The sequence below is a fragment of the Coenobita brevimanus genome, chromosome 109 (genome assembly GCF_032717465.1).
Source record: "Coenobita brevimanus isolate Jiangsu-jjx chromosome 109, ASM3271746v2, whole genome shotgun sequence".
Lineage (NCBI taxonomy): Eukaryota > Metazoa > Arthropoda > Malacostraca > Decapoda > Coenobitidae > Coenobita > Coenobita brevimanus.
In genome coordinates this window covers 35,621,945-35,649,444 of record NC_137062.1, presented here as the reverse complement: position 1 = coordinate 35,649,444, position 27,500 = coordinate 35,621,945, and the positions used below count along the sequence as shown (strand labels likewise).

The window sequence follows — 27,500 nt, the reverse complement described above, 5'->3', positions numbered from 1 at the left end:
GTGTGGTGTGGTGTGGTGTGGTGTAGTGTAGTGTAATGCAGTGTAGTGTAGTGTGGTGTGGTGTGGTGTGGTGTGGTGTGATGCAGTGGCCTTAGCAACACCACCTGCCCGCATGCACAGCTGGTGAAGGGGGCATTTCCAGACCATACCAGAGAGAGAGAGAGAGAGAGAGAGAGAGAGGAAACAGAAGATGGAGGGAAGAAGATAGACAGTGATACAGGATGCAGGGAAGGATGGATGGAAGGAAGGAAAGAACGGACGAAGAAAGGAAGGAGAGAGAGAGAGAGAGAGAGAGAGAGAGAGAGAGAGAACTTCCTCATCATCTCAACTAATACATCATCTTGAAAACCTAAGACCTCATTTGTATTTTTTAATTTTTGCTTTTTCTATACTGTGTTCATTTCAATTTGGCGTAAAACATCCGTGTCTTACCTCCATGAAGCACTAGGGTGTCGTTATTATTATTATTATTATTATTATTATTATTATTATTATTATTATCATTATTATTATTATTATTATTATTATGCTTAATATAGTAGTTGTAGTAGTACGTGGCCAGAATGCAGTGCTTAATATAGTAGTTGTGGTAGCTGTGGTAGGAAGCGTTAGGAGGAATACACTGAGGTGGTGTGGCCATGTGGAGAGGATGGAGGGTGAAAGACTGACGAAAAGAGTGTATGTGAGTGAGGTGGAGGGGCGGAGAGGGAGGGGGAGACCGAGGATGAGGAGGAGGGATGGAGTGGAGAGGTATATGAGAAAGGAGAGGAGTGAGCTGGGGGGAGGGCAGTCATGTGGTGGGTGACAAAACGACTTAGAGGCGTCTTGTCTGCGGCCACCCTTTGCAGGATTAGGGCGTCGGGATATAGATAGATAGACAGATAGATAGCAGTAGTACGTGGTCACAATGAAGTGCTTAATGTAGTCCAGATCGGGTCATAATTCTCTGAGGTCGCCTGTGGTTCAAAATTCTGGACTACTCCGGAAGACAGACAACTGACCTGATTTTACAAGAAGGAATTAAGCTGGAGCCGCCAAACTAGGTGGACTTATAGACTGTGATGACCTAAGCTGACATGCACAAGATCAGTTACCTTGACCTCAGGGTGAAGGATTAAAGTTAGAGTCACCAAACTTAGTAGACTTATAGACTGTGATGACTTAAGCTGACATGCACAAGATCAGTGACCCTGCCCTCAAGGTCCAATTATAGCGCGGCTTCTAGTAGGCAATGGCTGTGGCAAGTTTTCCATGATCAAAATTGTTCCTGGACAGTTTTACGGCGTTGTAGTTGTTTATTTTAGTATATATATATATATATATATATATATATATATATATGTGTGTGTGTGTGTGTGTGTGTGTGTGTGTGTGTGTGTTTGAATGGATGAGTAAATGGGGAGTGTATCGTCCTGTCTCGGCTACCCCTCCATTTCCTTGGGGGAAGCAGCCTAGGTATATATATATATATATATATATATATATATATATATATATATATATATATATATATATATATATAAATGTATTTATTTATTTATGAGGTAGAGGGGGGGAGAGGGAGGGGGAGGCCAAGGATGAGATGCCGGGATAGAGTGGAGAGGTATATGAGAGAGGGGGGTGTGAAATGGAAGCCGGGCAGTGAAATGGCGGGGGACAGGGCGACATGCAGGCGATTTATTTGTGGCCACCCCTTACGGGATTAAGGCGTTTGGCAATAGGTAGACAGATAGACAAATAGATAGATAGAAAAAGGAAATATGTTTTGGAAAATATTGAAATGCAAGGAAATGTAGTGACGACGGGAGGCTGTAGTGAGGATAGGAGGCTGTAGTGAGAATGGGAGGATGTAGTGAGGATGGGAGGATGTAGTCAGGATGGGAGGATGTAGTCAGGATGGGAGGATGTAGTCAGGATGGGAGGATGTAGTCAGGATGGGAGGATGTAGTCAGGATGGGAGGATGAATTTTACTGGTTGGTTTGTACACCTGTTTCTTATTGGGCAGGTGAGATTAGTGAAGGACGGAGGGCTGTGTGTGTGTGTGTGTGTGTGTGTGTGTGTGTGTGTGTGTGTGTGTGTGTGTGTGTGTGTGTGTGTGTGTGTGTGTATCTTTTGTTCATCTGTCTATCTGTCTGTCCCCCCCTCCTCTCTCTCTCTCTCTCATAAAACTCCACCCTTCTCTCCCTCCTCCCTCCTTCCTCCCTCTTACCCTCCCTCTCTTCCTCCTCCTTCCTTTCTTCTCTCTCCTCCTCCATCCCTCTTCCCTCACCCTCCTCTCCTCCCCTCCCTTTCTCCTTTGTCATTCTTCTCTCCATTCTCTTGTCTCTTCCCTTCCTTCCTTCCTTCCCTCCATCCCTTCCTTCCTTCTTTCCTTCCTTCCATCCATCCCTTCTCTTCCCTCTCCTCCTCTCTTCTTACATTCTCCTCTTCTCTCCTCTCCTCTTCCCTTCCCTTCCCTCCATCCTTCCTTCCATCTTTCCTTCCTTCCTTTCATCCCTTCCCTTCATTTCTGTCTGTCTGTCTGTCTGTCTGTCTGTCTGTCTGTCTGTCTCTCTTCTCTTCCTTTCCTTTCCCTTCCCTTCCCTTCCTTCCCTTCCCTTCCCTTCCCTCCATCTCTCCATCCTTTCTCTTCCTTTCTCCTCTCTCGTTTCTTTCTCTCTCAACTCTCCTCTTCTCCTCTCCTCTCCTCTCTCCTTCTCTCCATCGCCTCTCCTCTCCTCTCCTCTCTCTTTCCTCCCCTCTCCTCCCTCCTTCCCTCCTTCCTTTAACCTTGTCCTATCCTTTGTCTGCTTCATCACGTTTCTCCTCTCTCTCTCTCTCTCTCTCTCTCTCTCTCTCTCTCTCTCTCTCTCTCTCTCTCTCTCTCCTTATCATCATCATCATCACCACCACCACCACCTTCTCCCTCCTCCTCCTCCTCATCATCATCATCATCGTCATCATCATCATCATCATCATCATCATCATCATCATCATCATCATCATCATCACCAGCACCACCACCACCACCACCATCACCCTCCTCCTCCTCCTCATCATCATCATCATCATTACCACCACCACCACCACCACCACCACCATCCTCCTCCTCCTCTTCCTATTCCTCCTCCTCCTCCTCTTCATCATCATTACCATCATCATCATCATCATCATCATCATCGTTATCATCATCATTACCATCATCATCATCGTTATCATCATCATCATCATCATCATCATCATCGTTATCATCATCATCGTTATCATCATCATTACCATCATCATCATCATCATCGTTATCATCATCATTACCATCATCATCATCATCATCATCATCATCGTTATCATCATCATCGTTATCATCATCATCATCATCATCAACATCATCATTGGGCTCCATCACCCATCATTTTAGAAAGCAGTTGCAGCATCCACCCCTGTTGCAGAATCCCTCCCTCGTTGCAACCCACTCACGCTTTCGTGCAAATACTAGTTAGCTTTTCGTAACAGTTAATCCTTGGCGATTTATTTTGCTTGCTACGTGTGTGTGTGTGTGTGTGTGTGTGTGTGTGTGTGTGGTGTTAAAATGCACACACACACACACACACACACACACACACACACACACACACACACACACACCATTTAAAGAAGTCAGAAATGTTTGCACTTAAAAATATGAGAGAGAGAGAGAGATATGAAGGTAATTGATGTGGGTATGACTCACCTCACCCATATGCTCCCTAACATCTTTTCCTTAGCGATTTATTTTTTGCTCTGGCTGGTTAATATCCTTTTGCAACTTATTTATGCAGAGTATGGCGATGTTTGAAAGTTTTATATAACTTACGGGAGAACAGTAAGGCGTAATAAGCAAAATAAATCGCTTAGGAAAAGGTGTTAGGGTGTATGGGCTTGCAGTTAGTGGAGTTTTTTTTTGTTTCTGCAAGTTATTATTATTATTATTATTATTATTATTATTATTATTATTGTTGTTGTTGTTGTTGTTGTTGTTGTTATTGTTACGGTATTATTATTATTATTATATCTATAAATCTATTGCCAGACGCCTTAATTCCGTACGGGCTGGCCACAAACAAATCGCCTCCACGTTGTCCTGTCCCCCACCATTTCACTGCCCTGCTCCCAACTCACATCCCCCTCTCTCATATACCTCTCCATTCCATCCCTCCATCTCATCCTCGGCCTCCCCCTCCCTCTCCCCCCCTCCACCTCACTCACATACACTCCTCGTCAGTCTCCCACCCTCCATCCTCTCCACATGGCCAAACCACCTCAGTGTGTTCCTCATAACGCTTCCTATCACATCCACATCCACACCACAACGCTCCTTTACATCCTCATTCGTCAGCCTGTCTCTCCATGTAACTCCACAGGCTCCTCTTAAATAACTCATTTCCACTCTCACTCTTGACTTGTGTCCTTCCAACAACGTCCAAGCTTCACTTCCATACGTTAGAGTTGGTATCACAATACTGTCATGTAGTAACTTTTTCACTTCCATGCTCACTTCCCTGTTTCTTATCACTGCTTTCAAAGAACCAGCAACCTTTCTTCCCTCCTGTACACTTTCAAGCACTTCACCCTCCAGACCTCCATCCTTACCCATCACACTCCTCAAATACCTAAACGTACTCACATTTTCCATTTCCTCACCATCCAACCTCTCTGTACATTCACTGATTTCTCTCTCAAAGACCATCACTTTACTCTTCCCTACATTCACCTTTAGATTCCTTTTCTTACACACTCTTCCAAACTCATCCACCAAGCCTTGCAGCTCCCCTTAGTCTTCACTTAACAACACAGTATCATCCGCAAACAACAGTACAGGGAGTTTCCAAACACTACCCTCTCTCACCAGGGCCACTCCAACATCCACTGCCCTACCTTGTATTTCTTTTAGTACCCCATCCATGTACAGATTGAACAACCATGGAGACATGACACATCTATGTTTCAACCCAACCTTCAAAGAGAAAAATTCACTCAGTTCACCATCCACACACACTGCAGCCTTCGCACCATCGTACATACTCTTCACAGCATTCAACAACTTCCCATCTACTCCATATATTCTTAACACTTTCCACAATCCTTGTCTATCCACCCTGTCATATGCTTTCTCCAAATCCATGAAAGCCGCAGACAACTTCTTTCCCTTCTCTAAAAACTTTTCCACTAAAGATCTAAGAGTGAATATCTGATCTACACAACCTTTTCCCTTCCTAAAGCCTCCCTGTTCTTCTCCAACTAATTTCTCTGTTCTTTCTCTAACTCTGTCAATAAGTATCCTACCATACACTTTTCCTATTATACTAAGATGACAAATGCCTCTATGATTACCACACACTTCTTTTTCCCTTTTGCCTTGTACAAGGGAATAATTATACCTGACTTCCAATCCTCTGGGACTCCACCTTCCTTCCAGGCCAATCTGCACATCTTCCACATCCATTCTACTACTATCTCTCCCCCATGCTTCAGCATTTCACCACACACTCCATCAATTCCTGGGGCTTTCCCCGATTTAACTTTCTTCATTGCTTCCACAACTTCTATCCTACTGATTTCTTCCTGTCTTCTCACCTCCCTCCTTCTCCCAGCCATTCCCCAGCCACTTATACTCGCATTACTTCCATCCTCAATGTTCAACAATTCCTTAAAGTGTTCTCTCCATCTGCTCACTTTTTCTCCCTTCTCCGCTAGTAATCTACCATTTTTATCTTTCACTCCCCTGCTAACTTCACTTCCACCCTGTCTTACTCTCTTCACCTCTTTCCAGAACATTTTCTTACAGTCCCTCCACTTTACACTCAAATTCCATCCTAATTCCTCATCCACTCTCTTCTTTCTCTTACTAATCTTTTCACCTCTCTCTTCCTTTCTACATATAACTCTCTCTTCCGCCTCTGAACTTCTTCCATGCCCCTATTTCTCATCCATTCATTGTATGCTTTCTTCTTTTGTGCCACAGCCTGTCTCACCTCTTCAGTCCACCACGCTGTTCCTTGCACCCCCTTCCGTCTTCTCTTCACCCCACACACCACATCACATTCTGCACATATTTCTTCTATGAATATCTTGCACACACCTTCCACGTCCCCCATCTGCTCCAATTCATATTTACCCAATCGTTCCTCCACTTCTCTCTTATACTCTGCCTTTTTCTCATCCTCTTGTAACCTTTCCACTCTCCTTGCAACTACTCCTTCCTCCCGTCCTTCCCTTCTTCTATTTCTCCATCTTACTTGGATCTTGATTCTGGCCACCACCAATTACTATTGCGGTATTATTATTATTATTATTATTATTATTACTATTATTATTATTATTATTATTATTATTATTATTATTATTATGGTATGTTTAGTATTATGTTATTATTATTATTATTATTATTACTGTTTAGTATTGTTATTATTATTATTATTATTATTATTATTATTATTAAGGTGTGTCTACTATTATGTTATTATTATTGTCGTTACTATTATTTTTATTCTTCTTCTACTACTACTACTACGGTACTACTACTACTACTACGGTACTACTACTACTATCATCACCACCACCACATAGGAGTGATGATAGATATAGTAGTGACGATAAGATGATAAAAAGTAGCAGTAAATGTAAATTTGAATACTCAGATGATGAAAAAGAATGAGAAAAACACAATATATTATTCAAAATCGCCAGGAATCCAATATGGCGACAGACAGTATCATAATCTCCCTGGAATTTAAACGGCCTTGGCTGAACTCTGGCATTAGGCGAGGGATAAACAGAAAACCAGTAAAACCGTTAACCGTCACCATGTTTGAATGTGACTGGATGCATAACAGAGGCTTAGGCTAGTCTCTCTCTCTCTCTCTCCTAGGTGAGTTTCTGTCTCTCCTAGCTCCTGTAGGTAGGTTTCTCTCTCTCTCTCTCTCTCTCTCCTAGGTGGGTGTCTGTCTGTCTGTCGCATTGTCTGTCTCTATATATGTATGTCTCTCTCTCTCTCTCTCTCTCTCTCTCTCTCTCTCTCTCTCTCTCTCTCCTAGCTCTCGTAGGTGGATTTCTGTCTGTCTTTATGTCTGTCTGTCTGTCTGTCTGTCTCTCTCTCTCTCTCTCTCTCTCTCTCTCTCTCTCTCTCTCTCTGCTAGGTGGGTTTCTCTCTCTCTCTCTCTCTCTCTCTCTCTCTCTCTCTCTCTCTCTCTCTCTCTCTCTCTCTCTCTCTCTCTCTCTCGTAGGTGGATTTCTGTCTGTCTTTATGTCTGTCTGTCTGTCTGTCTCTCTCTCTCTCTCTCTCTCTCTCTCTCTCTAGGTAGCTTAGAAACGGGTTACCAACGTAATTATTAAGTTACCCTTTTATCTCCCCCAAACACACATTAACACACTCCATTTTCTTTCTCTCCACAGGTGCACAAGAGGCAAAGAGACAGACAGACAGACAGACGGGCATAAGCTACTCTCTCTCTCTCTCTCTCTAGGTGGCATAGAAACAAGTTACCCGGGTAATAATTAAGTTACCCCCTCGTATTACCCCCCTACCCCTCAAAAAAAATCCTCAATGTAAACCGCTACCCTTTTCATGCAAGAAAATTCGTTCAAGATGATCACCTTTTTTTAAATTTGAGACGCGGGAAACTGCTGTTACATATTTAACGGTTTATATCAGTAATTTTCAGTTTCGTATTCATATTTATCAGTTATTTTAGTTTTTATTTGAATTTGATGTCATTCGAGGATATGTCAGAGGCCGTTGACGTCAGCAGTTAGTTCTGTTGACATCCTGACTTCCGTTTAGCTCAGTAGGTTTTTAAAATTTGAGTTTCGTTTAAATTCGTAATATTTTCATTCATATAAGCTTTCCTAGTCTTTATTAACTTACGAATCTGTATTTTCTGCTTATTTTTTACACTAACGCTGGATAATTAGATGTAAATATAAGTTAATAAAGGAGATTCATGCCTGCGTTTCAAAAATTGAATTCCAAACGGTCTTTACGCCTAACGGACAGAACAAAGGCACCGATGACTCCCTAATATCCACGAGTCACCGATTTAGTTTTAGAAATCCCCCCAGAACCAAATTCCAGGCTCAAGACAGGAATAGTTATAGTGTTTAACTTCGATTTGGATCTTCTATAACCAAAAACTTCATCTGAAAATTGACGCACCGTTAAATTTCGTTAGAATTTTCGTTATTTTGAATCCCCGAGACCAAAATTCAAATTCAAACTTGACACACGAATAGTTTAGTTTAGTTTACGGATCCCCATGTTCTCCACCATCCCCTCTGGACACAAAATGGCGGCGAGAGGCTGGTTGGCGCTGTCCCTGCTTGTGTTGGCCGTCCTATGGGGCAATGTCGCCGGAAAACTCGTCTACGTGGAGGAGAATCTACCACTACCGGTAAGTAGGAGGGAAACTTGGAGGGATGGAGGGAAAATTGGGGGGATGGAAGGAATTTTGGAGGGATGGAGGGAAAATTGGAGGGATGGAGGGAATTTTGGAGGAATGGAGGGAAAATTGGAGGGAAGACTGGAGGGAAAACTGGAGGGATAATTGTGTTGACGAGGGAATTTTGGAAGGTTTCGAGTTGGTCGCGGGTGAGGGAAGAGACATAAGCACTTGCGTTGGTGTTCATAGGTAGTGTCATGGTGGGGATGGGGATGTGGTGGTGGTGGAGGTGGAGAGGGAAGAGGAGGCGATGGAGCAGGGATGACAATACCAACAGTCTCTTCAGGGATGCAAATCGACGGCAGTTTGTTGTGGTGGTGCAGCGAGGGATTGCACTGATGAAGGCTGCCTGGTCTTCTTGTACTGTAGGCATTTAGCTATGAGGCCCTGGGTGGTCTTAGCCTTATCAGTGGCGCATCGACGGGGGCCCTTGTGTCGATAGGGGGCGGGGGCTAGATCCCTCCACTTGGCTGCTGCAAAGGTCTCTCTCTCTCTCTCTCTCTCTCTCTCTCTCTCTCTCTCTCCCCACGTGTCCCCATGAGTCGGGGGAGGGGGGGTCAGGAGGGTCAGGTAGTGAACTGACACACACACACACACACACACACACACACACACACACACACACACACACACACACACACACACACACACACGTGACTACTGTGAATTAAGTGGATGGAACTAGTGTATACCGTACACACACACACACACACACACACACACACACACACACACACACACACACACACAGACGATAAGGAAGGGGAGAGAGACTGATGGATTTACGATGAGAAAAAACAGATGAGAGAGAAGGACTGAGTTAGAACGAGATAGATATATAAAGGAGAGAGAGAGAGAGAGAGAGAGAGAGGATGTGAGCAATAAGGAAGCCTGAGTGTGTGGTTGGGGTGAGGTAAATGAGGAAGAGGTGGTTAGGAGAAGAGACAGACAGACACACAGACCAGACAGTGTGTGTGTGTGTGTGTGTGTGTGTGTGTGTGTGTGTGTGTGTGTGTGTGTGTGTGTGTGTGTGTGTGTGTGTGTGTGTGTGTGTGTGTGTGTGTGTGTGTGTGTCGGGGAGAGCATGTGAAAGGATTGATCTTGCTGGTGTGTTTCTTGAGTGTGTGGAAGAGTTTTGTTATTTGAAGGACGTGTTATGTGCTGGACGTGGCTAGGGTAAGAAGTGGTTGGAGGAAGTTCAGGGAGCTGTTGCCTCTCCCTCCGTACTAAGGGATCTTTGTATGTGGCATGTGTTAGGAGTGTAATGCTGTGTGGTAGTGAGACCTGGGCAGTACAGGAAGAGGATATTCGTAGGCTCAAACGCACAGAAATGACAATAGCATGGATGTGTAGTGCGTCCTTGAATGTGAGGCCTGAGGGGTCTAGGACTGCGATTGAGGAGTTGAGAGGCAGGATGGGACTGGAATGTACTGATGTTGTGATGAGGAGGGGTAGATTGAAATGGTTTGGGAAGAAGGATGGGACTGGAGTGTACTGGTGTTGTGATGAGGAGGGGTAGATTGAGATGGTTTGGGAGGAAGGATGGGACTGGAGTGTACTGGTGTTGTGATGAGGAGGGGTAGATTGAGATGGTTTGGGAGGAAGGATGGGACTGGAGTGTATTGGTGTTGTGATGAGAGATAGATTGAGATGGTTTGGAAGGAAGGATAGGACTGGAGTGTATTGGTGTTGTGATGAGGAGGGATAGATTGAGATGGTTTGGGAGGAAGGATGGGACTGGAGTGTATTAGTGTTGTGATGAGGAGGGGTAGATTGAGATGGTTTGGGAGGAAGGATGGGATTGGAGTGTATTGGTGTTGTGATGAGGAGGGGTAGATTGAGATGGTTTGGGAGGAAGGATGGTACTGGAGTGTATTGGTGTTGTGATGAGGAGGGGTAGATTGAGATGGTTTGGGAGGAAGGATGGGACTGGAGTGTATTGGTGTTGTGATGAGGAGGGGTAGATTGAGATGGTTTGGGAGGAAGGATGGGACTGGAGTGTATTGGTGTTGTGATGAGGAGGGGTAGATTGAGATGGTTTGGGAGGAAGGATGGGACTGGAGTGTATTGGTGTTGTGATGAGGAGGGGTAGATTGAGATGGTTTGGGAGGAAGGATGGGACTGGAGTGTATTGGTGTTGTGATGAGGAGGGGTAGATTGAGATGGTTTGGGAGGAAGGATGGGATTGGAGTGTATTGGTGTTGTGATAAGGAGGGGTAGATTGAGATGGTTTGGGAGGAAGGATGGGACTGGAGTGTATTGGTGTTGTGATGAGGAGGGGTAGATTGAGATGGTTTGGGAGGAAGGATGGGACTGGAGTGTATTGGTGTTGTGATGAGGAGGGGTAGATTGAGATGGTTTGGGAGGAAGGATGGGACTGGAGTGTATTGGTGTTGTGATGAGGAGGGGTAGATTGAGATGGTTTGGGCATGTGGAGAGGATGGAGGATGAGTTAAGAAGGTGAGAAGTGTGAACGTCGGGGGTACGGTTGCGAGAGGCAGACAGAAAAAGACCTAGGACGAGGGTATAGAGTGTGACTTCGGGATAAGGCACTGAATAGGGAGGCTGCCAGAGATAAAGCAGAGTGGAAAGCCGACATTAGGTGACCAAGGCAGACGCAGGCAAGAAATGTGGAAGCCATTATAAATCATACGATATAGAAACAAAGAGGCAGGTAAGATTTTATACGGTTATCGAAAGTGAATTAGAATGTATGACCACAAATATTCTCCTCGTCCTCCTTCTCCTTCTTCTTCTTCTTCTTCTCCTCCTCCTTCTCCTTCTTCTTCTTGTGCACAGGGCGAGAAGGTTGCATAAATAAAATTCTTCTCCTTCTTCTATCCAGGGTAAGGAAGCTCCACCAGGGTCGCCGTGGCCACTACCCCACAACTGGACCCACTCACCCATCCAGCTCACCATCAACCCCGCCGCCTTCGTCATCTCCTCTGACCTTACCGGATGTGACGTCATTGATGCAGCGCTACACAGGTACGTTCAAAAAATCAAAAAATAATAACGACAACTTTATTATATATCTTCTTGGACCTGTTATTTTATTTATTTATTAATTGCGTTATTGTTCCCTGTTCTCTCTCTCTCTCTCTCTCATCTCTCTGACCTTACTGCCTGTGACGTCATTGCTGCTGCTCTACATAAGGAACGTAAAAAACGAACACACACACACACACACACACACACACACACACACACACACACACACACACACATCTCTTCACAAAACAACCGGACCTGCAGTTGTTGTTGTTATTGTTGTTAAGCCATAACCTTTGTGGCCGAGCAGACCCATCGACCACAGGTAAGCAAGTGTTCCTGGGAGGACTACCAAGATGCAGACTAGACAGTGGTTGTTAGACTGTTTTTTCTTTAACTTGGCCCAGATTTTCGTCCTTTTGCGCCTTATTTCACGTACGTCTTTAGGAAAAAAAGGCATTGCTACAGCTCTACGTCCTTTTCATAGCACTTTCTCTCTTTTCTATTGCTACTTTAATGGTCACTGCTCCTCTGAACTGTCTGCATGCATTCCTCCACCTCTACGACGGGCGCGTAGCACCCGTCTGGCAGCAAACTCTCATCCTTTTTCTGTCCAACTCTCTAATGCAAGAGTTAACCGTTACTCCCAGTCCTTCATTTATACAACAGGTCAACTCTGGAACTGTCTCCCTCTGTCTGTATTTCCTGCTGCCTATGATCTCCAGTCTTTCAAACGCAGTGTGTCCAGGCATCTCGAAATGAATGGATCCTGAATTTGGCTCTCTCTTGTATTTTGTTTTTCTCTTGGAGGGAACTGTTTATGCGGGCTCATGGCCTTTAGTTCCTTCTTCCTCGCATAAAAAAAAAAAAAAACTTCTTCGTGACTAGCACCATATTCGCGTGTTGATCTATTACATTCAAGATTTCGAAATGGAGTGATAACAATTATGGACCGAGTTAACGTAAAAAAAAGAATATAGTATAATTTGTATGGTTTGTTTGTGGTGTTTAAGTCATGCTGGAGTGAAGATGAAATTGCTGTATAAACACGAACCCTTATGCTCCGTGTTTAAATTTCGGGACACCGTCAGACTGAGTACATTAAAAACGGGCTGGAACTTTGAAACTGGTCTATCTTGTTTGCTATTTTATGCACTGAGAATACTAGACAAAGCATGGGGTAACAACATATCATTTGAAAGTTTAGATGCTGTTCTTTACCATGAGAAAATCAGAAAGGAATAATGATCATGGGCAGACATAAAAAAAAAAAAAAAAAAAAAAAAGCGATATTGCTGGCCAAAAACGTATAGAATTTACCACTCGTGTAATATGTGTACAGACATGAAACTTACCGGTATTCGAAGTCATACAGGTGTATAGATATTCCCAGAAGACGTACAGATTATTCCCTGGGACTCCTGTGGTACCTGGGGTAGTACTCTGGGTAAAATTCCTTGTTGCACTCAGGACAGACTTAGCAAGTCCACGTTCACTTATTTCCGTCAATAATAGCCCAAAACAGCACTGTCATGTAATGTCATATATCACAACTTATGCCTGAAATGCTCATTTACCTGTGGACGTATATATATATTAGCCATTTCACTTATAAATCAGCTAAAAAAGGATAATATAAAGCATGTACCCGACTTACACACACTCACATGCAAGATGACGGACCTCTATAAAAGCTGGGACGTGATTGGATAGCTAGAGAGAGAGTGGGATATAATGGGCCAATCACAAGCCTCGATGTGTGACGTCTACCCTCGACCAAAACAAACATCCCATTCTCGCAGGAGCGGGATATTTGAAGGCTGTAAGAAAATGTTCTGGAGAGAAGTGAAAAGAGTAAGACAGGGTGGAAATGAAGTTAGCAGGGGAGTGAAAGATAAAAATGGTAGATTACTAGTGGAGAAGGGAGAAAAAGTGAGCAGATGGAGAGAACACTTTAAGGAATTGTTGAACGTAGAGGATGGAAGTAATGCGAGTATAAGTGGCTGGGGAATGGCTGGGAGAAGGAGGGAGGTGAGAAGACAGGAAGAAATTAGTAGGATAGAAGTTGTGGAAGCAATGAAGAAAGTTAAATCGGGGAAAGCCCCAGGAATTGATGGAGTGTGTGGTGAAATGCTGAAGCATGGGGGAGAGATAGTAGTAGAATGGATGTGGAAGATGTGCAGATTGGCCTGGGAGGAAGGTAGAGTCCCGGAGGATTGGAAGTCAGGTATAATTATTCCCTTGTACAAAGGAAAAGGGGAAAAAGAAGTGTGTGGTAACCATAGGGGCATTTGTCTTCTTAGTATAATAGGAAAAGTGTATGGTAGGATACTTATAGACAGAGTAAGAGAAAGAACAGAGAAATTAGTTGGAGAAGAACAGGGAGGCTTTAGGAAGGGAAGAGGTTGTGTAGATCAGATATTCATTCTTAGATCTTTAGTGGAAAAGTTTCTAGAGAAGGGAAAGAAGTTGTATGCGGCTTTCATGGATTTGGAGAAAGCATATGACAGGGTGGATAGACAAGGATTGTGGAAAGTGTTAAGAATATATGGAGTAGATGGGAAGTTGTTGAATGCTGTGAAGAGTATGTACGATGGTGCGAAGGCTGCAGTGCGTGTGGATGGTGAACTAAGTGAATTTTTCTCTTTGAAAGTTGGTTTGAAACAGGGATGTGTCATGTCTCCATGGTTGTTCAATCTGTACATGGATGGGGTAATAAAAGAGGTACAAGGTAGGGTAGTGGATGTTGGAGTGGCCCTGGTGAGAGAGGATAGTGTTTGGAAACTCCCTGTACTGTTGTTTGCAGATGATACTGTGTTGTTGAGTGAAGACGAAGGGGAGCTGCAAGGCTTGGTGGATGAGTTTGAGAGAGTGTGTAAGAAACGGAACCTAAAGGTGAATGTAGGGAAGAGTAAAGTGATGGTCTTTGAGAGAGGTGAAGTCAGTGAATGTACAGAGAGGTTGGATGGTGAGGAATTGGAAAATGTGAGTACGTTTAAGTATTTGGGTAGTGTGATGAGTAAGGATGGAGGTTTGGAGGGTGAAGTGCTTGAAAGGGTACAGCAGGGAAGAAAGGTTGCTGGTTCCTTGAAAGCAGTGATAGGAAACAGGGAAGTGAGCATGGAAGTAAAAAAGTTACTACATGACAGTATTGTGATACCAACTCTAACGTACGGAAGTGAAGCTTGGACATTGTTGGAAGGACACAAGTCAAGAGTGAGAGCAGTGGAAATGAGTTATTTAAGAGGAGCCTGTGGAGTCACGTGGAGAGACAGGCTGACGAATGAGGATATAAAGGAACGTTGTGGTGTGGATGTGGATGTGATAGGAAGCGTTGTGAGGAACACACTGAGGTGGTTTGGCCATGTGGAGAGGATGGAGGGTGAAAGACTGACAAAGAGAGTGTATGTGAGTGAGGTGGAGGGTGGAAGAGGGAGGGGGAGACCGAGGATGAGATGGAGGGATGGGGTGGAGAGGTATATGAGAGAGGGGGGTGTGAGTTGGGAGCAGGGCAGTGAAATGGCGGGGGACAGGGCGACTTGGAGGCGATTTGTTTGTGGCCACCCCAAACGGGATTGAGGCGTCAGGCAATAGATAGATAGATAGATAGACGATCGTGGCTGACGGAGTATAGGAGTAAATTTTGGAGAATTTATAAATATAACCCAAAATCTGAGACATGTACGTAGGCTGGCTTGATGGGAATATTATTATTATTATTATTATTATTATTATTGTTATTATTATTATTATTATTTGTTTCTGGCCACCCCTTACGGGATTGAGGCGTCTGGCAGTAGATAGATTACTACTACTACTACTACTACTACTACTACTGCTACTATTACTATTGTTGTTGTTGTTGTGTGGTCAGTTGTTCTGGCCAGACCCGGATGAATGACAGGATATGACGTCACAAAAGAACAGTGAATGCACCCTAGTAATGGTGGTAGTAGTAGTAGCAGCAGTGGTGGTGGTAGTAGTATTAGTAGTAGTGATAGTAGTTGTAGTAGTAGTCATGATGGATGTGGTGGTGGTGGTGGTAGTAGTAGTAGTAGTAGCAGTAGTGGTGGTAGTAGCTGTGGTGGTAGTACTGTAGGTGAAGCAGTATAAGTGGTAGTAGTAGTAATATCCCCAGGTTTATCTGAAATGTGAACCCAGTGGACTGCAGGCTGAAGTTCCCCTCCTCGTGCAGTCCACCATCCTTCTGTTCTGTCATTTGGCACCCTTTTCTCCAACCTACAGGTACACACCCCTTTCTCATGTACCTCTCCACCCCATCCCTCCACCTCTTCCTCTGTGTCACTCTCCATCCCATCCCTCCACCTCTTCCTCTGTGTCCCTCTCCACCCCATCCCTCCATCTCATCCTTCGTCTCCCTTCCACCCTTTCCCTCGGTCTGTCTCTCCACTCCATCCCTCCATCTCATCCACGGTCTGCCTCTCCACTCCATCTCTCCATTTCATCCTCGGTCCCCCTCTCCATCCCTCCATCTCATTTCGGTCCCCCTCTCCATCCCTCCATCTCATTTCGGTCCCCCTCTCCATCCCTCCATCTCATCTCGGTCCCCCTCCCCATCCCTCCATCTCATCCTCGGTCTCCACCACACACACACTCTCCTAGTCAGTCTCTCAGGCAGGGTCAAGAAGGAGTGTGTATCAATGAAACCTTGACATTTTATGTAACCTTTAGTGTTGATACTGCCGGCTGTTGCATGTCCTCTGTTATGTTGGGAGTTTTTCTGACCTTAGCGCTGGAAAAAGGCCTTGTATAACCTGCCTCACACCGGACATTCCAGGACCATGACTCAAGCCTTCCCTGGAACCACACAGACGCCTCCAGACACTCCTTAGGACATGTACTCTGGTGATTTAGTCTGATGGTTCCTGATGATGAGACGTGCTGTACTTTGGTGTGTGTGTGTGTGTGTGTGTGTGTGTGTGTGTGTGTGTGTGTGTGTGTGTGTGAGAGAGAGAGAGAGAGAGAGAGAGAGAGAGAATGTGTGTGTGTGTGTGTGTGTGTGTGTGTTTATTACCTGTGAATACAATTTTTTCCTCTCTCTCTCTCTCTCTCTCTCTCTCTCTCTAATCAATTTTCTCCTTTCCAGATATCAGAACCTAGTGCTAATCGACCCCACTACCACGGCAGAACCGGGATTGCCCATTCTCCCCTTCCTCAACGTGACCGTCACTTCTGGCTGTGACTCTACCCCACATCTCAACCACGATTTCGACTATGAATCATGTATGTGATAGATAGATAGATAGATGGATAGATAGATAGATAGATGGATAGATAGATAGGTGGATGGATAGATAGACGGCTACATGTAATAGTTTTGTATGCCCCTGATAGATAAAAAGATAGGCAGATGGATGGATAGATAGACAACTACGAATCATGTACGTGTAATAGATTGGTCCCTGATAGATAGAAAGATAGACGACTACATGTAATAGTTTTGTATGCCCCCTGATAGATAGATAGATGGATAGATAGATAGATAGATAGATAGACTACGAATCATGTACTTGTAATAGATTTGTATGTCCCTGATAGTTAGATAGAGAGATAGATAGATAGATAGACAATATGAATCATGTACGTGTAATAGATTAGTCCCTGATAGATAGATAGATAGATAGATAGATAGACAATATGAATCATGTACGTGTAATAGATTAGTCCCTGATAGATAGATAGATAGATAGATAGACTACTACGAATCATGTACGTGTAATGGATTTGTATGTTCTCCTCTTCCTCCTCCTCCTCCTCCTCCTCACAATCATCATCATCATCATCATCATCAATACCCACCTCCTCATCATCATCACCACAAATCACCATCAATATCCTCTTCCTCATCATCATCATCATCATCCTCACCACATCTACATTTTCCAGACACACTCAACATCACCCAAGTCGAAGTCCTGCCTGACCCAGAAGAGGGGCGGCGGAGGAAGCGGCAGGAGGAGGAGGAGGAAGTGGTTCTAGAGGGAAGAGCGAAATTGGTGGCCAGGACGGTGTGGGGGGCACTGAGAGGGCTGGAAACCTTCTCTCAACTCGTGCACATTGTTGAGCCACAGAACCATGTAAGTTATTGCGTGTGTGTGTGTGTGTGTGTGTGTGTGTGTGTGTGTGTGTGTGTGTGTGCGTGTGATGGCTACCTCAAGTCATGGGCAGATAAAGATTGTAATACTTGTGTGTGTGTGTGTGTGTGTGTGTGTGTGATGGCTACCTCAAGTCATTGGATAAAGATTGTAGCATTTGTATTTCTCTCTCTCTCTCTTTCAATTTTTTGCATGAGTTGTTGATAAGTAGGTTTGGGATGGTTTGAGCGAGAGGAGATGTGTGTGTATGTGTTTTGTGTGTGTGTGTGTGTGTGTGTGTGTGTGTGTGTGTGTGTGTGTGTGTGTGTGTGTGTGTGTGTGTGTGTGTGTGTGTGTGTGTGTGTAATAGCCACATATATGCTGTCTCCTTACTTATTTACTTACATATATACATTCCCACTTTTCTCCCATCAGTATCGACTAAACGCGACATACATAGAGGACGGTCCGAGATTTCCCCATCGCGGCCTTCTACTCGACACTGCTAGACACTTCCTCCCCAAAAATATTCTTCTCCAGGTATTTTTTCTCTTTGTTGTCTTGCTGATGGTTGTTAAGGTGACAGGGCAGGTAAAGCATCATCATCATCATCATCATCATCATCATCATCATTATTATTATCATTATCATTGTCATCATCATTGTCTTCTTCATCATCATCATTGTCTTCATCATCATCATCATTACCTTCTTCTTCTTTTATCATAATTATTGTCATAGTCTTTCTCATCATCATCATCATCATCATCATCAGAGTAATGAGCCACAACTATGTATCAATTAAAGTTATTTCATCTAAAGTAGAGTAGTGTTTGAAAGGGGGACATGGAGTAATGGCCGGGGACAGAGCGACATGGAGGCAGTTTGTATGTGGCCACCCTTTTGGGATTAAGGTGCCTGGCTAGGGATAGGTAGATAGAATTAGATTATGCCTGCACCTATATAGAGTATGAGAGGTGATAGTACAGTATTGTAATTATAAAATCTAACATATGGTTTAAATTCTGAATGCTGTGTACTGTATTTATATGTGTCTTTGTTTTATGTACAGGTGCTGGACTCAATGGCATGGAACAAACTAAATGTGTTACACTGGCACATCGTGGACGACCAGAGTTTTCCCTATGAGTCCCGTATCTTCCCTAACCTCACACTTCATGTAAGTTGATTTTATTTTTTATTGTCACCTCAGAGAACCAAAAAAGAACCAAACAATAGCACATGTGTTGTAAAAAAAATTATTGCAGATCCATTGTATATACAGTAATTAGACTGTTATTTTTTTTTCATTTCCTTCTCAATTTTTAACTCAAGCTATTATAATGCAACAGTGGCTAACAGACAAACACTCATGAAATCTAGAATTTGTGCAGTATCAACAGATCCCTTCAGATTTATCAAAGTGTGTTCATAATGTAGAGTACTTGCTAATCTATGCTACCTATCTACAGCCAGATGCCTTAATCCTGTAAGGAGTGGCCATAAGCAAATCTTCATGGAGGTGATTTGTTTGTGGCCACCCCTTACAGGATTAGGGTGTCTGGCTATAAACAAATAGAATAGATAGGTAGATAATGTAGACAGGTTACTGTATAATATGGAATATGTTAGAGTAAAAAGGTGTGAGTAACATAAAGGTACAGTACTGAATTGTTTTTTACTGTATCGTACAATCTCTACTGTAATATACTCTGTGCTGTACATTCCTTACTACTGTACTTTTAATACTGCAATATGTTCTGCAATAAGGAATAATAATACTGCAATAAGGAATATGTTCTTTGTGTTTCAGGGAGCCTACACCCCACGTCATGTATACAGCCAGCGAGATGTGACGGATATTGTGGAGTATGCCCGGTACAGAGGCATTAGGGTTATACCAGAGTTTGATACACCGGGACACGCTCAGGGCTTTGGCAAGGCTTTCCCTCGTAAGTATACAGTAGCACATGGACCCTCTCAGTTTATCTAGGACAGTTTGTAACATTAATTTGTCTTATATGTCTATCAGTCTGTCTATCTATCCATTTATCTCTGCACCTGTCTATCTTTCTGTCCTTCTGTCTATGGTAAGATGCCTTAATCCCGTTATGGGTGGCCACAAACAAACTGCCTCCATGTCACCCTGTCCCCTGCCATTGTGCTGCTCTACCCCTAGCTCACACCCTTTCCTAAATGTACCTCTCCACTCCATCCCTCCATCTCATCGTCAGCCTTCCCCCCCTCTCCATATCACACACACACACGCTCCTCGTCATTCTCTTGCTCTCCCCTTTACTCTCCTCCCCTCCACCTCACTCACAGACACTCTCCTCATTAGTCTCTCGCTCCCCATCCTCTCCACATGGCCACCTTTTTTACTGTATATGTACCTTTCCTCTGCTGGACAGAGAGAGGGGGGTGTGAGTTAGAGGAAGGGCAGTGAAATGACAGGGGACAGGGTGAAATGGAGGCAATTAGTTTGTGGCCACCCCCTATGGGAATAAGGCATCTGGGTATTGATAGATGACAGATGAACAGAGGAAGGAAAAACAAATAAAAAAATAATCCATACACCAGAGTACAAGTGTCCTCCATTCATTAAAAAATCTGCAACAGTTGGATTTGAACTGCTATAGATTGATTTTTAAGTATGAATTTGAAGTTTTGTATGTGAGGGAGGGGGGAATGAGTTGGGAGGAAGGGAGTCAATGGTGGGTGACAGAGAGACTTGGAGGCGTTTTGTCTGCGACCACCCTTTGCGGGATTAGGGCATTGGGCTATAGATAGATAGATATAATGTTGTCCTTCTCCCCCAGACCTGCTGACGCCATGCTATGGGGATGGAAAGACGCCTGGCACACCTAATTTCCCCTACCACGCTGCCTATGAGAATCTGGACCCAACCAATCCTCAGGTACCCCTCCAAAAATACTGTATACCTTAAACTCCTTTTTATTTAATTATACCACTTTTTTTTTTTTCATACCATTACATCACTTTTCATACTGTCACTGAGGATGATGATGATGATGATGATGATGGTGATAATGATGATAATGATGTAAGATGGAAGGAAGGGTCAGGATGATGATGATGATGTTTCAGATGATAATGATGGTGATGATAATGATGATAATGATGTTGTAAGATGAAATAAAGGACAGGATGAAGATGATGCTGAGTGACAGTGGTGATGATAATGTGTAAGATGGAAATATGGCTCCAAGATGATGATGATGGTGATTGATGATAAAATAATGATGATAATGATGGTGAAGATGATGATGATGATGATGATGATGATGATGATGATGATGGTGAAGATGATGGTGATGATGATGATGATGATGATGGTGAAGATGATGATGATGATGATGGTGAAGATGATGATGATGATGATGATTTATTGCAAGGCATGATGTACTCTGTGTAACCCTTAGTGTTGTTTCAGGTATATGACTTCTTGAAAGCCTTCCTGGTGGACCTGAAGCACACGTTTGTTGACGGATACATTCATCTTGGCTTGGATGCGGTGAGCTGTCCTTGTGTTTTGTATTGTGTAGGTCCTGTTAATGTGTGTGTGTGTGTGTCTGTGTGTGTGTGTGTGTGTGTGTGTGTGTGTGTGTCATTATCTTAAAATGATGATAAACCCTAATAAGCTTCTTAGACTAATCAACTGAGTTACAATCCTACTTCACTACTTAAGCACCCAAGTTGTGTTCATTTTGTTTTGTTTATAAATTCTCCTACATATCTGCCTTCATCGGCCTTGGTCACTTAATGGTGGCTCTTCGCGCTGCTTGATCTCTGACATCCTTATTCAGTCCTTTGTCCCTGAGGTCACACTCTATGACCACATCCCAGGTCTTTTTTAGTCTGCCTCTCACAACCTTACCCCCGACATTCACACCTCTCACCCTCCACACCCAGTTGTCATCCTCCATCCCCTCAGTCTATTAAGAACTTGCTGAAATGATGGAATGAAGTGTGGTGTCTCTTATAATTCCATAGCCAAAGATGTGTAAAAGAACTGCTGTATTGACCAGTGTACATTTCTTGTGCTCCTCTCACACTGATGGCGTTCTCTTTGCTGTGCTTCCTTCTGATGTATCATTCATACCTCGGCTGTATTATTAAAACAGAAATTGCAAAGGTGCAAGCAAGCCTTCTGTTTTTTATGGCCATTTGTGAAACCTGTGAATTATAAGATGCAGAGGTTGTGAAAGCGATATGTCTTTTGTGGGAGGAGTGCATTTGAAATTTCTCCCTCATGGATGAAAGTGCTCTGTTACTGGTACTTGGCATGCAGGCTAACAAATCCAGTGCTTACAAGTGTTCCATAAATGACTCAGAAATTTTGGGCCGCCATACACCTTCCCCTGTGAAAAGTAATGATAGTTTATTCCAGAATTAGGGGTTGGACAGCCAAGAGATTGCCCAGTACGCAAACATATACGGTACCCTGGTTTAAAAATGTAGCCGTACAGCCATACCTCACTGTCATTACTTTCTGCCTTATTTTGCACTTTCCCCGGCCTCAGGTGTTCTTGCCATGCTGGTCAAGTTCCCCAGTGGTGCGAGCATTCATGACCCGCCACAACTACAGTGAGGTGCGAGAGGTGGAGCAGCACTATGTGGAGCGAGTGCTAGAGCTGGCCAACCTCACACCACTCAACTATCTCACCTGGCAGGACCCTGCTGACAGAGGCATACAGGTGTGTCACAGTGGGGGTTGCGTGCAAATTTTGGGTTATTATATGTATCGTCACTACGTACCCTGTGTAATCAACAGAATCATCATTATTGTTGTGCTCTGTACATTCTGATAGCTATACGAGGTAGAGAAAATTCTGTACTGTACTGTATCCTATTGTGTTATGGAGAGGTGGCTCTGATATTCACATTCATGCCATTATTTACTAGTCCTAAAAGACAGCTAATCCATAAGACCAAGTGGAGTTGCATATTGGAACTGGAGGAATGACCTAATCCCCCAGTAAAGTGGAAGAAGATATATATTGGCCACTGGTATGCATGACTATTACAAACATCCAACTGGTTGTGTTCTTCCTTCATATATATATATATATGTTACCTTGATACATTTCCTACTGATTCTCTTCTTCCTTTATGCGTGTGTTACCTTGATACATTTCTCACAGATGGCCAACACCAGCGTCGTGCAGGTGTGGAAGGACGTGTCACTGTCGCCGTCAAAGATGCGAGGCTGGCGGGAGTACCTGCATGACCTCACTGAAGCCGGCCATCAAGTGATCCTGTCCTCATGTTGGTATATTAACTATATCACCTACGGTCAGGACTGGAAGAATTTTTACAACTGTGATCCAACTGATTTCCAAGGTAAATGGCAGTTGTGGATAATTTAGGATGATTTTTTTTTTTTTTAGACATGTGGAGAGTATAATCATAATTTATCCTGGCAGGTGATGTAAAATATACATGGAATATATAGATGTCACAATAGATAGATAGATAGATTGATAGATAAGTAAATGAGGGAAGTATCAGTATATATATTCCTGACTTCCCCTCACCTTCACCCCCACAGGCACACCAGAACAGAAGTCACAGGTGCTGGTGGTGAGGCAGCCACGTGTGGGGAGTATGTAGCTGCCATGATAGACAGATAGAGATATAAATAGACAGGTAGATGGATGGAAGAAGGAATTACTATATGTTTGACTTCCCTCTCCTTCTCCCTCATAGGTACCCCGGAACAAAAATCACTCGTCTTGGGTGGTGAGGCAGCCATGTGGGGGGAGTACGTTGACGCCACCAACCTACTCCCTCGACTCTGGCCACGAGCATCAGCGGCTGCGGAGAGACTGTGGTCTGTGCCGCTCAGTGAAGCACCCTCCGTCGACCTGGCTGCATACAGGCTCGACCAGCACCGTTGTCGCATGCTTAGGTATGGTCAACAAACAATAAGTCCTTGTCATATGTCATTAATCTTTTCCAAAATATCAAATCTCTTGCCACACAGTTCATGATATAAGTAGGGGAAGACTGGTAGGTCAGCTTAGTGGGTTTCAGTAGAATACGATTAGGCCATTTTTCGTTGATTATTGTGCATTCAAAAACAAAAAACGAATGTGCAGTAAAAAAAGGCAACATAATGAGGACCAGTGGTGATGGATACTGTTGTCAGATGATTAAATACACTTAGGTCTGAGAGTTTGGCCATGTGGAGAGGATGGAGAGTGAGAGACTGACAAGGAGAATGTATGTGAGTGAAGTGGAGGGGGAAGAGGGAGGGGGAGGCCAAGGATGAGATGGAGGGATGGAGTGGAGAGGTATATGAGAGAGGGGTGTGTGAACTGGGAGCAGGGCAGTGAAATGGTGGGGGACAGGGCGACATGGAGGTGATTTGTTTGTGGCCACCCCTTACGGGATTGAGGCATCTGGCAATAGATAGATAGATAGATAGATTTTAATACCATTTTTCACCGTTCTGCAGGAGAGGTATACCAGCTCAGCCCATCTTGAACGGCTACTGTGGCCAATGGGAGGTTCCTCTGGATGTACCCATGTCCACCCCACCACCTACCACCACTACCACCACTACAACCACTACCCCTCCACCCACCACCACAACCACGACTACCACCACTACAACCACCACACCTCCCTCCACCACCACCACCACCACAAGCACCCCAGCCCCTTCGGAGTCCCCCGGGAGCCAGCACGGGGATCAGGCCGCCTCCACACCCTCCGCACCGTCCGCCACACCAGCAGGGGGTGCCACTGTTAATGAGGCACCAGCGTCATAACAGCCAAACGACCTAATGGCATAGTTCCTGTACCCTAACCCCTTCAGTCTGAGGATATTATTTGTAGCTGATTCTTGCTCTATACTCCTTTCACTCTAACTTGGCCTAAAATTTCCATCCTTCCATCTTGAATGCTGAGATGCACCAGTAGATTAACACTGAAATATATTGCTATAAAGAAGTGCTATGGAAAAAATGTTGAGCCATAGCATTGCATTTTTCTGCTACTGATCTATGTGAAATAAGCTGCAAATGGACGAAAATCTGGGCCAAGTTAAGGTAAAAAGATTATTGAAGGTTAATTTATTCAGATTGTTAATGAAGACTGTGTTGATTCATTCCATTTTGAACTTTCTTTGAGCTGAATAAAATTGTTTGGGAAATAGCAGGAATATGTAAAAAAAATCAGGCTGAAAGGGTTAGAACACACACACACACACACACACACACACACATACACACACACACAGGTCATATCATACTTAACATGCACACACTACTTATTGATGCATTCAGAAGTCTCTCAAATGCACACATACATACATTCTATCTGTCTGTGTGTATCTATCAATCTATCTATCAATCATTGTCCCCCATAATGTGCTAAATCTAAAGTGCTATAATATATACAGAGCGTAACAGTGTTTGATGTAGACTGGATGTGCTTTCATCCCCGCACATATCATATCATCAACTCCATTCATTTATGCTGCATTGTGATCATATCCTGAGACTCATCTGTAGCATTTAAAATATAGCAGATTCCTTCCCCACATCTGCTGGTAACTCTTTAACTACTATGGTTTTTGTCAGTTTAAAACTAGTACATTATCAGGTGCTTCATTTAACATCTTCAAAGCCTCATGTCTTTCCCCAAGGTTAACACACTATATTCCAGTCCCAACCATCTCAATCTACCCCTCCTCATCACAGCACCAATACATTCCACTCCCAACCACCTCAATCTACCCCTCCTCATCACAACACCAATACATTCCAGTCTCAACCATCTCAGTCTACCCCTCCTCAACACAACACCAATACATTCCAATCCCAACCATCTCAATCTACCCCTCCTCAACACAACACCAATACATTCCAATCCCAACCATCTCAATCTACCCCTTCTCATCACAGCACCAGTGCATTCCAGTCCCAACCATTTCAATCTACCCCTCCTCAACACAACACCAATACATTCCAATCCCAACCATCTCAATCTACCCCTCCTCATCACAGCACCAGTACATTCCAGTCCCATCCTTCCTCTCAACTCTTCAGCCATAAACCCAGCCACCCAAGCCTCACATTCAAAGACGTCTGGCTATAGATAGATACATAGAATAATCCGTTAATTGCTCCACATGAGGCAGTAAAAATAACCTAAATTAAAATGTCACCAGAGAGAAGGGATGAAGCACATGACAAGAAGGGATAAACTATTTGTGTGAAAAAAATCCTAAATGGATTCTGAAAGGGTTATCAGCACCATCCACTCACCGCATAGACTATACCCAGATCTCTCTCACACAGTCTGCTTTGTGTTCTACGGTGACTATGAAATGAGAGGAGAGTGACAGCTATATAATTTAAACTGAGAGGATGAAGGTATATGCAGATCCTCTCCCCCCCCCTCTCTCTCTCTCATATTATCATCCTTCCTATCCCTTCACACCTCTCAGTTTTGATGCTATGCCTGTCAGTCTTCTGGCTTTGGTAATTACAGTATTTTATTAGTTTTTATAAGAGAAATGACTGTTTTTATTCACTATCATATATTTCTTGGAGGTTAATTTTTTTATAAGATGGAAATGAGAAATAATTTGTCCTTATACACCCAAGTGGAAGCCAGTAATCATATTTAAATACAGTAGAGGTTAGGGCTTATATTCTTGTCAGGGAAGCTCCCTAACACCTTTTCCTTATTGATTTATTCTTGGATATAAGTGGTTAGTGTCGCTGTGTATGTTATCAATGTATGGCAGTATTGGAAGGGTATATATACACCTCTTCCTTGGTATTTTTGGATATGGCTGGTTAATATCCTTTTTTTATGTTATTTATGCAGAGTATGGCAATATAGGAAGGATTTATATACTGCAGAAGAGGACAGTAATGAGCCAAATAAGTTGCATAGGAAGAGGTGTCAGGGAGCTTCCTTAACTGACAAGAATACCACCCCAGGTCTCATATTTTCATGGGCTTACAAAGAATGGTGTTAGGAACTCTGAATAAACCACTCAAGAGAAGGTGTTAGGGACTCTGATAAGCCCATGACGATATCAGCTTAGGTCATTAAGTAATTTTTTTGTTTTTATCTTGTACATTATATTTCCTTTGGTCACTTGTTTTCTTGGTTAAAGTCCTATAATATGTTCGCTCTAACTTGGCCTAAAATTGCCATCTCTCCATCTTGAATGCTGAGAGAGAGAGAGAGAGAGAGAGATGGTTAACACTGCTAGAAAATGGTGATAGTCATAAAGAAGTGCCATGGATAGGATGCAGAGTCATAGTATTGTAATTCTGATAAACACTTGCTGGAGATAGTCACGAAGAAGTGCTGTGGAAAGGATATAGAGCCATAGTATTATCCTGCCTTGTGGTATGGGAAATAAGGCTACAAGAGCATGAAAATCTCTCCGCCAAGTTAGAGTGGATGTACTATAGAAATGTGTACACATGGTTCATAGTTCTGTGCTTGCCCTCACAATTTTATTCCTGATTGGAGGGAGGTTATGGATTGAGTTTGATATGGATTGAAACGTTTTTGTCTGTTTTTAGGTGTGTGTGTGTGTGTGTGTGTGTGTGTGTGTGTGTGTGTGTGTTTGTGTGTGTGTAAAGAAATATTCCAGTGATATGATGATGATGGTGATGATAATGATGGTGATGATGATTATGATGGTGATGATGATGATGATGGTGATGATGATGGTGGTGAAGTTTGTAATGATATAATTCCTTGTTTGTCTTGTCAGGTAAGGAAGCACCCTAACACCTCTTGCTTAACAATTTATTTTTGGATACGGCTGGTTAATATTCTTTTTAATGTTATTTATGCAGAGTATGGCGATATTGGAAGGATTTATATAAACTGAGGAGGTCAGGAAGGTGTATTATGCAAAATAAATCACTATGGAAAAGGTATTAGGGAGCTTCCTTTTGGTCA

At 43.4% G+C, this 27,500-nt stretch overlaps 1 protein-coding gene across 1 annotated transcript; it reads left to right on the top strand.

Annotated features, from left to right (window-relative positions):
* The first annotated feature begins 7,996 nt into the window (after nt 1-7,996).
* LOC145417151 (beta-hexosaminidase subunit alpha-like) lies at nt 7,997-24,533 on the top strand. Its single transcript, XM_080285927.1, has 13 exons — nt 7,997-8,403; nt 11,297-11,439; nt 16,550-16,686; nt 17,350-17,540; nt 17,973-18,077; nt 18,610-18,717; nt 19,351-19,489; nt 20,357-20,454; nt 20,992-21,072; nt 22,082-22,255; nt 22,703-22,901; nt 23,268-23,469; nt 24,019-24,533. The coding sequence occupies exons 1-13, from the start codon at nt 8,269-8,271 to the stop codon at nt 24,332-24,334; spliced, it is 2,028 nt and encodes a 675-aa protein (XP_080142053.1). The 5' UTR covers nt 7,997-8,268; the 3' UTR covers nt 24,335-24,533.
* The last annotated feature ends 2,967 nt before the right edge of the window (nt 24,534-27,500 follow it).